Source organism: Hyperolius riggenbachi, chromosome 1, assembly GCF_040937935.1.
Source record: "Hyperolius riggenbachi isolate aHypRig1 chromosome 1, aHypRig1.pri, whole genome shotgun sequence".
NCBI classification, from domain to species: Eukaryota; Metazoa; Chordata; class Amphibia; order Anura; family Hyperoliidae; genus Hyperolius; species Hyperolius riggenbachi.
The window spans coordinates 2526324-2540736 of NC_090646.1; the positions used below are offsets into that span (position 1 = coordinate 2526324).

Genomic DNA, 14413 nt, shown 5'->3' on the forward strand with positions numbered 1-14413 from the left:
CAAACCGAATCCTAGCCTTCTGAAGAGTCGCTACTACTGTTGATAGCTAGATAAAATAGAGTGTGTTTAACCGTTTTATTTGCAGGTATTAGTATCAGTGTATTAAGGTCTCCTGTCCTTCTGTAGGAGTGGTGGCAGTTATACCCTGAAATAGTGTGTAATTTGTGTTACTGTAACTCACAAGCTTCCTTCTAGTTTGTCTGCTGCCAAAATTCCAGCGGTTTCTGCGCACCGATTGCGACCACAGATTGCATGGTCTGTGTGCTGAAACCGATTGGAAGACAATGTGCGGTCCGGCCACTAGGGTGCGTGTGACGGGTCAGTCATCACAGAGGCAGTAGGAGCAGGAGGCATCACAGAGGCAGTAGGAGCAGGAGGCGTCACAGAGGCAGTAGGAGCAGGAGGCGTCACAGAGGCAGTAGGAGCAGGAGGCGTCACAGAGGCAGTAGGAGCAGGAGGCGTCACAGAGGCAGTAGGAGCAGGAGGCATCACAGAGGCAGTAGGAGCAGGAGGCGTCACAGAGGCAGTAGGAGCAGGAGGCGTCACAGAGGCAGTAGGAGCAGGAGGCGTCACAGAGGCAGTAGGAGCAGGAGGCGTCACAGAGGCAGTAGGAGCAGGAGGCGTCACAGAGGCAGTAGGAGCAGGAGGGGGATCAAAGTCCTCACAGAGGCAGGAGGAGCCGGAGGGGGGGGGGGTCACAGTCATCACAGAGGCAGGAGGAGCAGGAGGTGTCAGTCATCACAGAGGCAGGAGAGGCAGGAGGTGTCACAGTCATCACAGAGGCAGGAGGTGCAGGAGGTGTCACAGTCATCACAGAGGCAGGAGGAGCAGGAGGGGGTCACAGTCATCACAGAGGCAGGAGGAGCAGGAGGGGGTCACAGTCATCACAGAGGCAGGAGGTGCTGGAGGTGTCACAGAGGCAGGAGGTGCTGGAGGTGTCACAGAGGCAGGAGGTGCAGGAGGTGTCACAGAGGCAGGAGGAGCAGGAGGTGTCACAGAGGCAGGAGGAGCAGGAGGTGTCACAGAGGCAGGAGGAGCAGGAGGTGTCACAGAGGCAGGAGGAGAGGGAGGTGTCACAGAGTCAGGAGGAGCAGGAGGTGTGACAGATGTAGGAGGAGCAGGAGGTGTCACAGTCATCACAGAGGTAGGAGGTGTCACAGTCATCACAGAGGCAGGAGGTGTCACAGTCATCACAGAGGCAGGAGGTGTCACAGTCATCACAGAGGCAGGAGGTGTCACAGTCATCACAGAGGCAGGAGGTGTCACAGTCATCACAGAGGCAGGAGGAGTAGGAGGTGTCAGTCATCACAGAGGCAGGAGGAGCAGGAGGTGTCACAGTCATCACAGAGGCAGGAGAAGCAGAAGGTGTCACAGTCATCACAGAGGAAGGAGAAGCAGAAGGTGTCACAGTCATCACAGAGGCAGGAGAAGCAGAAGGTGTCAGTGTCATCACAGAGGCAGGAGAAGCAGAAGGTGTCACAGTCCTCACAGAGGCAGGAGAAGCAGAAGGTGTCACAGTCATCACAGAGACAGGAGGAGCAGGAGGGGTCACAGTCATCACAGAGACAGGAGGAGCAGGAGGTGTCACAGTCCTCACAGAGACAGGAGGAGCAGGAGGGGGTCACAGTCCTCACAGAGGCAGGAGGGGGTCACAGTCCTCACAGAGGCAGGAGGGGGTCACAGTCCTCACAGAGGCAGGAGGAGCAGGAGGGGGTCACAGTCCTCACAGAGGTAGGAGGAGAAGGAGGGGGTCACAGTCATCACAGAGGTAGGAAGAGCAGGAGGGGGTCACAGAGGCAGGAGGAGGTCACAGAGGCAAAAGGAGGTCACAGAGGCAGGAGGAGCAGGAGGGGGTCACAGAGGCAGGAGGAGCAGGAGGGGGTCACAGAGGCAGGAGGAGCAGGAGGGGGTCACAGTCATCACAGAGACAGGAGGAGCAGGAGGTGTCACAGAGACAGGAGGAGCCGGAGGTGTCACAGAGACAGGAGGAGCCGGAGGTGTCACAGAGACAGGAGGAGCAGGTGTCGTCACAGTCATCACAGAGGCAGGAGGAGCCGGAGGGGGTCACAGTCCTCACAGAGGCAGGAGGAGCAGGAGGGGGTCACAGTCCTCACAGAGGCAGGAGGAGCAGGAGGGGGTCACAGAGGCAGGAGGAGAAGGAGGGGGTCACAGAGGCAGGAGGAGCAGGAGGGGGTCACAGAGGCAGGAGGGGGTCACAGAGGCAGGAGGGGGTCACAGTCATCACAGAGACAGGAGGAGCAGGAGGTGTCACAGAGGCAGGAGGAGCAGGAGGTGTCACAGAGGCAGGAGGGGGTAACAGTCATCACAGAGGCAGGAGGAGCAGGAGGGGGGTCACAGTCATCACAGAGGTAGGAAGAGCAGGAGGGGGTCACAGAGGCAGGAGGAGGTCACAGAGGCAAAAGGAGGTCACAGAGGCAGGAGGAGCAGGAGGGGGTCACAGAGGCAGGAGGAGCAGGAGGGGGTCACAGAGGCAGGAGGAGCAGGAGGGGGTCACAGTCATCACAGAGACAGAAGGAGCAGGAGGTGTCACAGAGACAGGAGGAGCCGGAGGTGTCACAGAGACAGGAGGAGCCGGAGGTGTCACAGAGACAGGAGGAGCAGGTGTCGTCACAGTCATCACAGAGGCAGGAGGAGCCGGAGGGGGTCACAGTCCTCACAGAGGCAGGAGGAGCAGGAGGGGGTCACAGTCCTCACAGAGGCAGGAGGAGCAGGAGGGGGTCACAGAGGCAGGAGGAGAAGGAGGGGGTCACAGAGGCAGGAGGAGCAGGAGGGGGTCACAGAGGCAGGAGGGGGTCACAGAGGCAGGAGGGGGTCACAGTCATCACAGAGACAGGAGGAGCAGGAGGTGTCACAGAGGCAGGAGGAGCAGGAGGTGTCACAGAGGCAGGAGGGGGTAACAGTCATCACAGAGGCAGGAGGAGCAGGAGGGGGGTCACAGTCATCACAGAGACAGGAGGAGCAGGAGTGGGTGTCAGGAACCGGCTCCGCGGCACGCCTGCGTATACGGTTCCCGACTGCGGGTTTGACCAGATCAAGCGGGGAGCAGCCTTATTCAAGCTACAACAAGGCTGTGACCCCTCAGAACACTTCTCACTGCCACCACTAGCTGCCGCTAGACACTTCCACTCTGCTGTCGAGTAATCTGCACGCAATCTGCGTTTTCGTATTCAGGTCAGCTTTGCGCTTTAGGCCGAATACGGGAACGCCACACACACACAGTACAATCGTACAGTAGCACGGCCCAATCAGGCACTGACTTGTAATGCAAGCTACACTGCAGTCTCTCCTTCTAGGCTATGAGTGTTAGTTTAGTACAGCAGAAGTCAAACTTATTAAATAACGATTTAATATTCCAGGAAAAAAGTGGAACAATGCAGAAAATAATATATACAAAAGATTTACAAAACCAAAGTAAAATGTTACAAAATAAAAGTTACAAGGATACAAAACAAGACAAGTTGCAAATATAAAAGGGAAATAAATAACGTTACCAGCGTAGGTTAGAACGTGGCTGGCGGGAGAACGCCGTTTCCGATTCGCTCGGGATCATCCCTAGCTGGAAGTGGGTGAAGAGTTTTGAAGTCCTTTTGATACAATTTTTACATGTGGAAATTAGAGCTATGGAAGGGTTTTGAAATCTCATAGCGCGCTACCTCCAAGAGAAGATGATCTGTGACTGTCCCAGGCTGAGATAGTCCGCGTGGTGGCCTAGGGCATTTAATGTTCCATCCCCAAAACTAACGCAATTTCCCAGATTGACATCACGGTCTGCCGAGCCCCTTGTCACATCTGCGCTAGCTGTGATATGTGAATTTCAAGGCTTTCCTGTGTTCGTTTTTGATCTTTCAGAGATTTCAAAACCCTTCCATAGCTCTAATTTCCACATGTAAAAATTGTATCAAAAGGACTTCAAAACTCTTCACCCACTTCCAGTAGGCTGTCATATGTAAATTTCAAGCATTCCTGTGTTAGCTTCCACTGCCCCCAGACTCTGGTAGTCTTGGTTTGTATACTGGGACAATGGGCTGTCTAATTAGCAGTTCCCTGCTACCCCAGGAACTTAATGCAAATGTAGTTTCACAGACAATCACATCTGAGACAGCAGATCAAAGGTGACTGCTAGTGGCCCAATGAGCCATTTCCTTGCCCCAAGCTGCAACTCAAGGTAACAGCTTCCTTTTAGCGGACATACACATGTGACACAGGCAGAAAAATGAACACAGTCATCACAGAGGCAGGAGGAGCAGGAGGTGTCACAGTCATCACAGAGGCAGGAGGAGCAGGAGGGGTCACAGTCATCACAGAGGCAGGAGGAGCAGGAGGTGTCACAGAGGCAGGAAAAGCAGAAGGTGTCACAGAGGGAGGAGGAGCAGGAGGGGTCACAGTCATCACAGAGACAGGAGGAGCAGGAGGTGTCACAGTCCTCACAGAGACAGGAGGAGCAGGAGGGGGTCACAGTCCTCACAGAGGCAGGAGGGGGTCACAGTCCTCACAGAGGCAGGAGGGGGTCACAGTCCTCACAGAGGCAGGAGGAGCAGGAGGGGGTCACAGTCCTCACAGAGGTAGGAGGAGAAGGAGGGGGTCACAGTCATCACAGAGGTAGGAAGAGCAGGAGGGGGTCACAGAGGCAGGAGGAGGTCACAGAGGCAAAAGGAGGTCACAGAGGCAGGAGGAGCAGGAGGGGGTCACAGAGGCAGGAGGAGCAGGAGGGGGTCACAGAGGCAGGAGGAGCAGGAGGGGGTCACAGAGGCAGGAGGAGCAGGAGGGGGTCACAGTCATCACAGAGACAGGAGGAGCAGGAGGTGTCACAGAGACAGGAGGAGCCGGAGGTGTCACAGAGACAGGAGGAGCCGGAGGTGTCACAGAGACAGGAGGAGCAGGTGTCGTCACAGTCATCACAGAGGCAGGAGGAGCCGGAGGGGGTCACAGTCCTCACAGAGGCAGGAGGAGCAGGAGGGGGTCACAGTCCTCACAGAGGCAGGAGGAGCAGGAGGGGGTCACAGAGGCAGGAGGAGAAGGAGGGGGTCACAGAGGCAGGAGGAGAAGGAGGGGGTCACAGAGGCAGGAGGAGCAGGAGGGGGTCACAGAGGCAGGAGGGGGTCACAGAGGCAGGAGGGGGTCACAGTCATCACAGAGACAGGAGGAGCAGGAGGTGTCACAGAGGCAGGAGGAGCAGGAGGTGTCACAGAGGCAGGAGGGGGTAACAGTCATCACAGAGGCAGGAGGAGCAGGAGGGGGGTCACAGTCATCACAGAGACAGGAGGAGCAGGAGTGGGTGTCAGGAACCGGCTCCGCGGCACGCCTGCGTATACGGTTCCCGACTGCGGGTTTGACCAGATCAAGCGGGGAGCAGCCTTATTCAAGCTACAACAAGGCTGTGACCCCTCAGAACACTTCTCACTGCCACCACTAGCTGCCGCTAGACACTTCCACTCTGCTGTCGAGTAATCTGCACGCAATCTGCGTTTTCGTATTCAGGTCAGCTTTGCGCTTTAGGCCGAATACGGGAACGCCACACACACACAGTACAATCGTACAGTAGCACGGCACCATCAGGCACTGACTTGTAATGCAAGCTACACTGCAGTCTCTCCTTCTAGGCTATGAGTGTTAGTTTAGTACAACAGAAGTCAAACTTATTAAATAACGATTTAATATTCCAGGAAAAAAGTGGAACAATGCAGAAAATAATATATACAAAAGATTTACAAAACCAAAGTAAAATGTTACAAAATAAAAGTTACAAGGATACAAAACAAGACAAGTTGCAAATATAAAAGGGAAATAAATAACGTTACCAGCGTAGGTTAGAACGTGGCTGGCGGGAGAACGCCGTTTCCGATTCGCTCGGGATCATCCCTAGCTGGAAGTGGGTGAAGAGTTTTGAAGTCCTTTTGATACAATTTTTACATGTGGAAATTAGAGCTATGGAAGGGTTTTGAAATCTCATAGCGCGCTACCTCCAAGAGAAGATGATCTGTGACTGTCCCAGGCTGAGATAGTCCGCGTGGTGGCCTAGGGCATTTAATGTTCCATCCCCAAAACTAACGCAATTTCCCAGATTGACATCACGGTCTGCCGAGCCCCTTGTCACATCTGCGCTAGCTGTGATATGTGAATTTCAAGGCTTTCCTGTGTTCGTTTTTGATCTTTCAGAGATTTCAAAACCCTTCCATAGCTCTAATTTCCACATGTAAAAATTGTATCAAAAGGACTTCAAAACTCTTCACCCACTTCCAGTAGGCTGTCATATGTAAATTTCAAGCATTCCTGTGTTAGCTTCCACTGCCCCCAGACTCTGGTAGTCTTGGTTTGTATACTGGGACAATGGGCTGTCTAATTAGCAGTTCCCTGCTACCCCAGGAACTTAATGCAAATGTAGTTTCACAGACAATCACATCTGAGACAGCAGATCAAAGGTGACTGCTAGTGGCCCAATGAGCCATTTCCTTGCCCCAAGCTGCAACTCAAGGTAACAGCTTCCTTTTAGCGGACATACACATGTGACACAGGCAGAAAAATGAACACAGTCATCACAGAGGCAGGAGGTGCAGGAGGTGTCACAGAGGCAGGAAAAGCAGAAGGTGTCACAGAGGGAGGAGGAGCAGGAGGGGTCACAGTCATCACAGAGGGAGGAGGAGCAGGAGGTGTCACAGAGGGAGGAGGAGCAGGAGGGGTCACAGTCATCACAGAGGCAGGAGGAGCAGGAGGTGTCACAGAGGCAGGAGGAGCAGGAGGTGTCACAGTCATCACAGAGGCAGGAGGAGCAGGAGGTGTCACAGAGGCAGGAGAAGCAGGAGGTGTCACAGTCATCACAGAGGCAGGAGAAGCAGGAGGGGGTCACAGTCATCACAGAGGCAGGAGAAGCAGAAGGTGTCAGTCATCACAGAGGCAGGAGGAGCAGGAGGTGTCACAGAGGCAGGAAAAGCAGAAGGTGTCACAGAGGGAGGAGGAGCAGGAGGTGTCACAGTCATCACAGAGGCAAGAGGAGCAGGAAGTGTCAGTCATCACAGAGGCAAGAGGAGCAGGAGGTGTCAGTCATCACAGAGAGAGGAGGAGCAGGAGGTGTCACAGTCATCACAGAGGCAGGAGGAGCAGGAGGTGTCACAGAGGCAGGAGAAGCAGGAGGGTGTCACAGAGGCAGGAGGAGTCACAGAGGCAGGAGGTGCAGAAGGTGTCACAGTCATCACAGAGGTAGGAGGAGCAGGAGGGGGTCACAGTCATCACAGAGGCAGGAGAAGCAGAAGGTGTCAGTCATCACAGAGGCAGGAGGAGCAGGAGGTGTCACAGAGGCAGGAAAAGCAGAAGGTGTCACAGAGGGAGGAGGAGCAGGAGGTGTCACAGTCATCACAGAGGCAAGAGGAGCAGGAAGTGTCAGTCATCACAGAGGCAAGAGGAGCAGGAGGTGTCAGTCATCACAGAGAGAGGAGGAGCAGGAGGTGTCACAGTCATCACAGAGGCAGGAGGAGCAGGAGGTGTCACAGAGGCAGGAGAAGCAGGAGGGTGTCACAGAGGCAGGAGGAGTCACAGAGGCAGGAGGTGCAGAAGGTGTCACAGTCATCACAGAGGTAGGAGGAGCAGGAGGGGGTCACAGTCATCACAGAGGCAGGAGAAGCAGAAGGTGTCAGTCATCACAGAGGCAGGAGGAGCAGGAGGTGTCACAGAGGCAGGAAAAGCAGAAGGTGTCACAGAGGGAGGAGGAGCAGGAGGTGTCACAGTCATCACAGAGGCAAGAGGAGCAGGAGGTGTCAGTCATCACAGAGGCAAGAGGAGCAGGAGGTGTCAGTCATCACAGAGGCAAGAGGAGCAGGAGGTGTCAGTCATCACAGAGAGAGGAGGAGCAGGAGGTGTCACAGTCATCACAGAGGCAGGAGGAGCAGGAGGTGTCACAGTCATCACAGAGGCAGGAGGAGCAGGAGGTGTCACAGTCATCACAGAGGCAGGAGGAGCAGGAGGTGTCACAGTCATCACAGAGGCAGGAGGTGCAGAAGGTGTCACAGTCATCACAGAGGTAGGAGGAGCAGGAGGGGGTCACAGTCATCACAGAGGCAGGAGAAGCAGAAGGTGTCAGTCATCACAGAGGCAGGAGGAGCAGGAGGTGTCACAGAGGCAGGAAAAGCAGAAGGTGTCACAGAGGGAGGAGGAGCAGGAGGGGTCACAGTCATCACAGAGGCAAGAGGAGCAGGAGGTGTCAGTCATCACAGAGGCAAGAGGAGCAGGAGGTGTCAGTCATCACAGAGGCAGGAGAAGCAGAAGGTGTCAGTCATCACAGAGAGAGGAGGAGCAGGAGGTGTCACAGTCATCACAGAGGCAGGAGGAGCAGGAGGTGTCACAGTCATCACAGAGGGAGGAGGAGCAGGAGGTGTCACAGTCATCACAGAGGCAGGAGGTGCAGAAGGTGTCACAGTCATCACAGAGGTAGGTGGAGCAGGAGGTGTCACAATCCTCACAGAGGCAGGAGGAGCAGGAGGCGTCAAAGTCCTCACAGAGGTAGGAGGAGCAGGAGGGGGTCACAGTCATCACAGAGGCAGGAGGAGCAGGAGGTGTCACAGTCATCACAGAGGCAGGAGGAGCAGGAGGAGTCACAGAGGCAGGAAAAGCAGAAGGTGTCACAGAGGGAGGAGGAGCAGCAGGGGTCACAGTCATCACAGAGGCAGGAGAAGCAGAAGGTGTCACAGTCATCACAGAGGCAGGAGGAGCAGGAGGTGTCACAGTCATCACAGAGGCAGGAGGAGCAGGAGGTGTCACAGTCATCACAGAGGCAGGAGGAGCAGGTGGTGTCACAGAGGCAGGAAAAGCAGAAGGTGTCACAGAGGGAGGAGGAGCAGGAGGGGTCACAGTCATCACAGAGGCAGGAGAAGCAGAAGGTGTCACAGTCATCACAGAGGCAGGAGGTGCAGGAGGCCTCAAAGTCCTCGCAGAGGTAGGAGGAGCAGGAGGGGGTCACAGTCATCACAGAGGCAGGAGGTGCAGAAGGTGTCACAGTCATCACAGAGGCAGGAGGAGCAGGAGGTGTCACAGTCATCACAGAGGCAGGAGGAGCAGGAGGTGTCACAGTCATCACAGAGGCAGGAGGTGCAGAAGGTGTCACAGTCATCACAGAGGCAGGAGGAGCAAGAGGTGTCACAGTCATCACAGAGGCAGGAGGAGCAGGAGGTGTCACAGTCATCACAGAGGCAGGAGGAGCAGGAGGTGTCAGTCATCACAGAGGCAGGAGGAGCAGGAGGTGTCACAGTCATCACAGAGGCAGGAGAAGTCACAGTCATCACAGAGGTAGGAGGAGCAGGAGGGGGTCACAATCATCACAGAGGCAGGAGAAGTAGAAGGTGTCACAGTCATCACAGAGGCAGGAGGAGCAGGAGGTGTCACAGTCATCACAGAGGCAGGAGGAGCAGGAGGTGTCAGTCATCACAGATGCAGGAGGAGCAGGAGGTGTCACAGTCATCACAGAGGCAGGAGGAGCAGGAGGTGTCACAGTCATCACAGAGGCAGGAGGAGCAGGAGGTGTCACAGTCATCACAGAGGCAGGAGGAGTCACAGTCATCACAGAGGTAGGAGGAGCAGGAGGGGGTCACAGTCATCACAGAGGCAGGAGAAGCAGAAAGTGTCAGTCATCACAGAGGCAGGAGAAGCAGAAGGTGTCACAGTCATCACAGAGGCAGGAGAAGTAGAAGGTGTCACAGTCATCACAGAGGTAGGAGGAGCAGGAGGGAGTCACAGTCATCACAGAGGCAGGAGAAGCAGGAGGTGTCAGTCATCACAGAGGCAGGAGGAGCAGGAGGTGTCACAGTCATCACAGAGGCAGGAGGAGCAGGAGGTGTCAGTCATCACAGAGGCAGGAGGAGCAGGAGGTGTCACAGTCATCACAGAGGCAGGAGGAGTCACAGTCATCACAGAGGTAGGAGGAGCAGGAGGGGGTCACAGTCATCACAGAGGCAGGAGGAGCAGGAGGTGTCAGTCATCACAGAGGCAGGAGGAGCAGGAGGTGTCACAGTCATCACAGAGGCAGGAGGAGCAGGAGGTGTCACAGTCATCACAGAGGCAGGAGGAGCAGGAGGTGTCACAGTCATCACAGAGGCAGGAGGAGTCACAGTCATCACAGAGGCAGGAGGAGCAGGAGGGGGTCACAGTCATCACAGAGGTAGGAGGAGCAGGAGGGGGTCACAGTCATCACAGAGGCAGGAGGAGTCACAGTCATCACAGAGGCAGGAGAAGCAGAAGGTGTCACAGTCATCACAGAGGCAGGAGGAGCAGGAGGTGTCACAGTCATCACAGAGGCAGGAGGAGCAGGAGGTGTCAGTCATCACAGAGGCAGGAGGAGCAGGAGGTGTCACAGTCATCACAGAGGCAGGAGGTGTCAGTCATCACAGAGGCAGGAGGTGTCAGTCATCACAGAGGCAGGAGGAGCAGGAGGCGTCACAGTCATCACAGAGGCAGGAGGAGCAGGAGGTGTCACAGTCATCACAGAGGCAGGAGAAGCAGGAGGGTGTCACAGAGGCAGGAGAAGCAGAAGGTGTCACAGTCATCACAGAAGCAGGAGAAGCAGGTGTCACAGTGATCACAGAGGCAGGAGGAGCAGGAGGGTGTCACAGAGGCAGGAGGAGTCACAGAGGCAGGAGAAGCAGGAGGGTGTCACAGAGGCAGGAGGAGTCACAGAGGCAGGAGTCACAGAGGCAGGAGAAGCAGAAGGTGTCACAGTGATCACAGAGGCAGGACAAGCAGGAGGGTGTCACAGAGGCAGGAGGAGCAGAAGGTGTCACAGTCATCACAGAGGCAGGAGGAGTCACAGAGGTAGGAGGAGCAGGAGGAGTCACAGTCATCACAGGAGGAGCTGGGCACTCTAGCTACGTACGCCGGGGACACTCACCGTGCTGCAGGGGACGAGGAGGCCAAGGATGTTATGGTCAAAATGAGTTCTGTGGTTGGAAATGTAGATCCGGGCGGTGGGGTCACGCTGCTCACTCTCACTCACGACCACACCAAGAACAGAGCTCATAACACGAATGAGAAGCCTGGAGGGAACAACAAAGCCACACCCATCAGGAAGAGCCAGATTTCAGCTGCCACACCTCCTAGAAAGATTGCAGCTGCTACACCCCCGAGGAACAGCTAGCTTTCATCCGCTTCACCACCGAGGAACAGCTAGCTTTCATCCGCTACACCCCCGAGGAACAGCTAGCTTTCATCCCCTTCACCGAGGAACAGCTAGCTTTCATCAGCTACTCCCGAGGAACAGCTAGCTTTCATCCGCTTCACCACCGAGGAACAGCTAGCTTTCATCCGCTTCACCACCGAGGAACAGCTAGCTTTCATCAGCTACTCCCCCGAGGAACAGCCAGTTTTCATCCGCTACTTCCCCGAGGAACAGCTAGCTTTCATCCGCTACACCCCCGGGGAACAGCAAGCTTTCATCCGCTTCACCACCGAGGAACAGCTAGCTTTCATCCGCTACTCCCCCGAGGAACAGCTAGCTTTCATCCGCTACACCCCCGGGGAACAGCTAGCTTTCACCCGCTACACCCCCGAGGAACAGCTAGCTTTCATCCGCTACACCCCCGAGGAACAGCTAGCTTTCATCCGCTACTCCCCCGAGGAACAGCTAGCTTTCATCCGCTACACCCCCAAGAAACAGCTAGCTTTCATCCGCTACACCCCCGAGAAACAGCTAGCTTTCATCCGCTACACCCCCGAGAAACAGCTAGCTTTCATCCGCTAGCCCCCCGAGAAACAGCTAGCTTTCATCCGCCACCCCCCCCCCCCAAGGAACAGCTAGTTTTCATCCGCTGCCCCCCGAGGAACAGCTGGCTTTCATTCGCCGAAGCCCACAGCCTCCGTCCCCCCCCCCCCCGGAACAGCTAGCTTTCATCCGCTACCCCCCCCCCCCCCCCCCGAGGAACAGCTAGCTTTCATCCGCTACCCCCCTCCCCGAGGAACAGCTAGCTTTCATCAGCTACACCCCCGAGGAACAGCTAGCTTTCATCCGCTACACCTCCGAGGAACAGCTAGCTTTCATCCGCTACACCTCCGAGGAACAGCTAGCTTTCATCCGCTAACCCCCCGAGGAACAGCTAGCTTTCATCCGCTAACCCCCGAGGAACAGCCAGCTTTCATCCGCTACACCCCCGAGGAACAGCTAGCTTTCATCCGCTACACCCCCGAGGAACAGCTAGCTTTCATCCGCTACACCCCCGAGGAACAGCTAGCTTTCATCCGCTACTCCCCCGAGGAACAGCTAGCTTTCATCCGCTACACCCCCAAGGAACAGCTAGCTTTCATCCGCTACACCCCCAAGAAACAGCTAGCTTTCATCCGCTACTCCCCCGAGGAACAGCTAGCTTTCATCCGCTACACCCCCGAGAAACAGCTAGCTTTCATCCGCTACACCCCCGAGAAACAGCTAGCTTTCATCCGCTACACCCCCGGGGAACAGCTAGCTTTCATCCGCTACACCCCCGAGGAACAGCTAGCTTTCATCCGCTACACCCCCGAGGAACAGCTAGCTTTCATCCGCTACTCCCCCGAGGAACAGCTAGCTTTCATCCGCTACACCCCCGAGAAACAGCTAGCTTTCATCCGCTACACCCCCGAGAAACAGCTAGCTTTCATCCGCTACACCCCCGAGAAACAGCTAGCTTTCATCCGCTACACCCCCGAGAAACAGCTAGCTTTCATCCGCTACACCCCCGAGAAACAGCTAGCTTTCATCCGCTAGCCCCCCGAGAAACAGCTAGCTTTCATCCGCCACCCCCCCCCCCCCCCCGAGGAACAGCTAGCTTTCATCCGCTACCCCCCCCCAAGGAACAGCTAGTTTTCATCCGCTGCCCCCCGAGGAACAGCTGGCTTTCATTCGCTGAAGCCCACAGCCTCCGTCCCCCCCCCCCCGGAACAGCTAGCTTTCATCCGCTACCCCCCCCCCCCCCCCCGAGGAACAGCTAGCTTTCATCCGCTACCCCCCCCCCCCCCCCCCGAGGAACAGCTAGCTTTCATCCGCTACCCCCCTCCCCGAGGAACAGCTAGCTTTCATCAGCTACACCCCCGAGGAACAGCTAGCTTTCATCCGCTACACCTCCGAGGAACAGCTAGCTTTCATCCGCTAACCCCCCGAGGAACAGCTAGCTTTCATCCGCTAACCCCCGAGGAACAGCTAGCTTTCATCCGCTACACCCCCGAGGAACAGCTAGCTTTCATCCGCTACACCCCCGAGGAACAGCTAGCTTTCATCCGCTACACCCCCGAGAAACAGCTAGCTTTCATCCGCTACACCCCCGAGAAACAGCTAGCTTTCATCCGCTACACCCCCGAGAAACAGCTAGCTTTCATCCGCTACACCCCCGAGAAACAGCTAGCTTTCATCCGCTACACCCCCGAGAAACAGCTAGCTTTCATCCGCTACACCCCCGAGAAACAGCTAGCTTTCATCCGCTACACCCCCGAGAAACAGCTAGCTTTCATCCGCTACACCCCCGAGAAACAGCTAGCTTTCATCCGCTACACCCCCGAGAAACAGCTAGCTTTCATCCGCTACACCCCCGAGGAACAGCTAGCTTTCATCCGCTACACCCCCGAGAAACAGCTAGCTTTCATCCGCTACACCCCCGAGAAACAGCTAGCTTTCATCCGCTAGCCCCCCGAGAAACAGCTAGCTTTCATCCGCCACCCCCCCCCCGAGGAACAGCTAGCTTTCATCCGCTACCCCCCCCCCCCCAAGGAACAGCTAGTTTTCATCCGCTGCCCCCCGAGGAACAGCTGGCTTTCATTCGCTGAAGCCCACAGCCTCCGTCCCCCCCCCCGAGGAACAGCTAGCTTTCATCCGCTACCCCCCCCCCCCCCCCCGAGGAACAGCTAGCTTTCATCCGCTACCCCCCACCCCGAGGAACAGCTAGCTTTCATCAGCTACACCCCCGAGGAACAGCTAGCTTTCATCCGCTACACCTCCGACGAACAGCTAGCTTTCATCCGCTAACCCCCCGAGGAACAGCTAGCTTTCATCCGCTACCCCCCCGAGGAACAGCTGGCTTTCATCCGCTACCCCCCCCCCCCCCCCCCCGAGGAAAAGTTGGCTTTCATCCGCTATTCCCCCCCCCCCCCCCCCCCGAGGAACAGCTAGCTTTCATCCGCTACGCCCCCGAGGAACAGCTACCTTTCATCCGCTACCCTCCCGAGGAACAGCTAGCTTTCATCCACCACACCCCCGAGGAACAGCTAGCTTTCGACCGCTACACCCCCGAGGAACAGCTAGCTTTTGTCCGCTCCCCCCCCCCGAAGAACAGCTAGCTTTCATCCGCTACGCCCCCGAGGAACAGCTAGCTTTTATCCACTCCACCCCCCCGAGGAACAGCTAGCTTTCATCCGCCACTCCCCCGAGAAACAGCTAGCTTTCATCCGCCACTCC

General features: G+C 56.2%; 1 protein-coding gene across 3 annotated transcripts in view; it reads right to left on the reverse strand.

Moving 5' to 3' along the window:
- AUP1 (AUP1 lipid droplet regulating VLDL assembly factor) overlaps window positions 1–14413 on the reverse strand; it is a 70699-nt gene that overhangs the window by 40760 nt on the left and 15526 nt on the right. For all 3 annotated transcript variants that reach the window (XM_068273633.1, XM_068273640.1, XM_068273638.1), the window contains exon 4: window positions 10889–11033. In XM_068273633.1, coding sequence (XP_068129734.1) covers window positions 10889–11033 — 145 coding nt within the window. The remainder of the gene's footprint in view (window positions 1–10888; window positions 11034–14413) is intronic.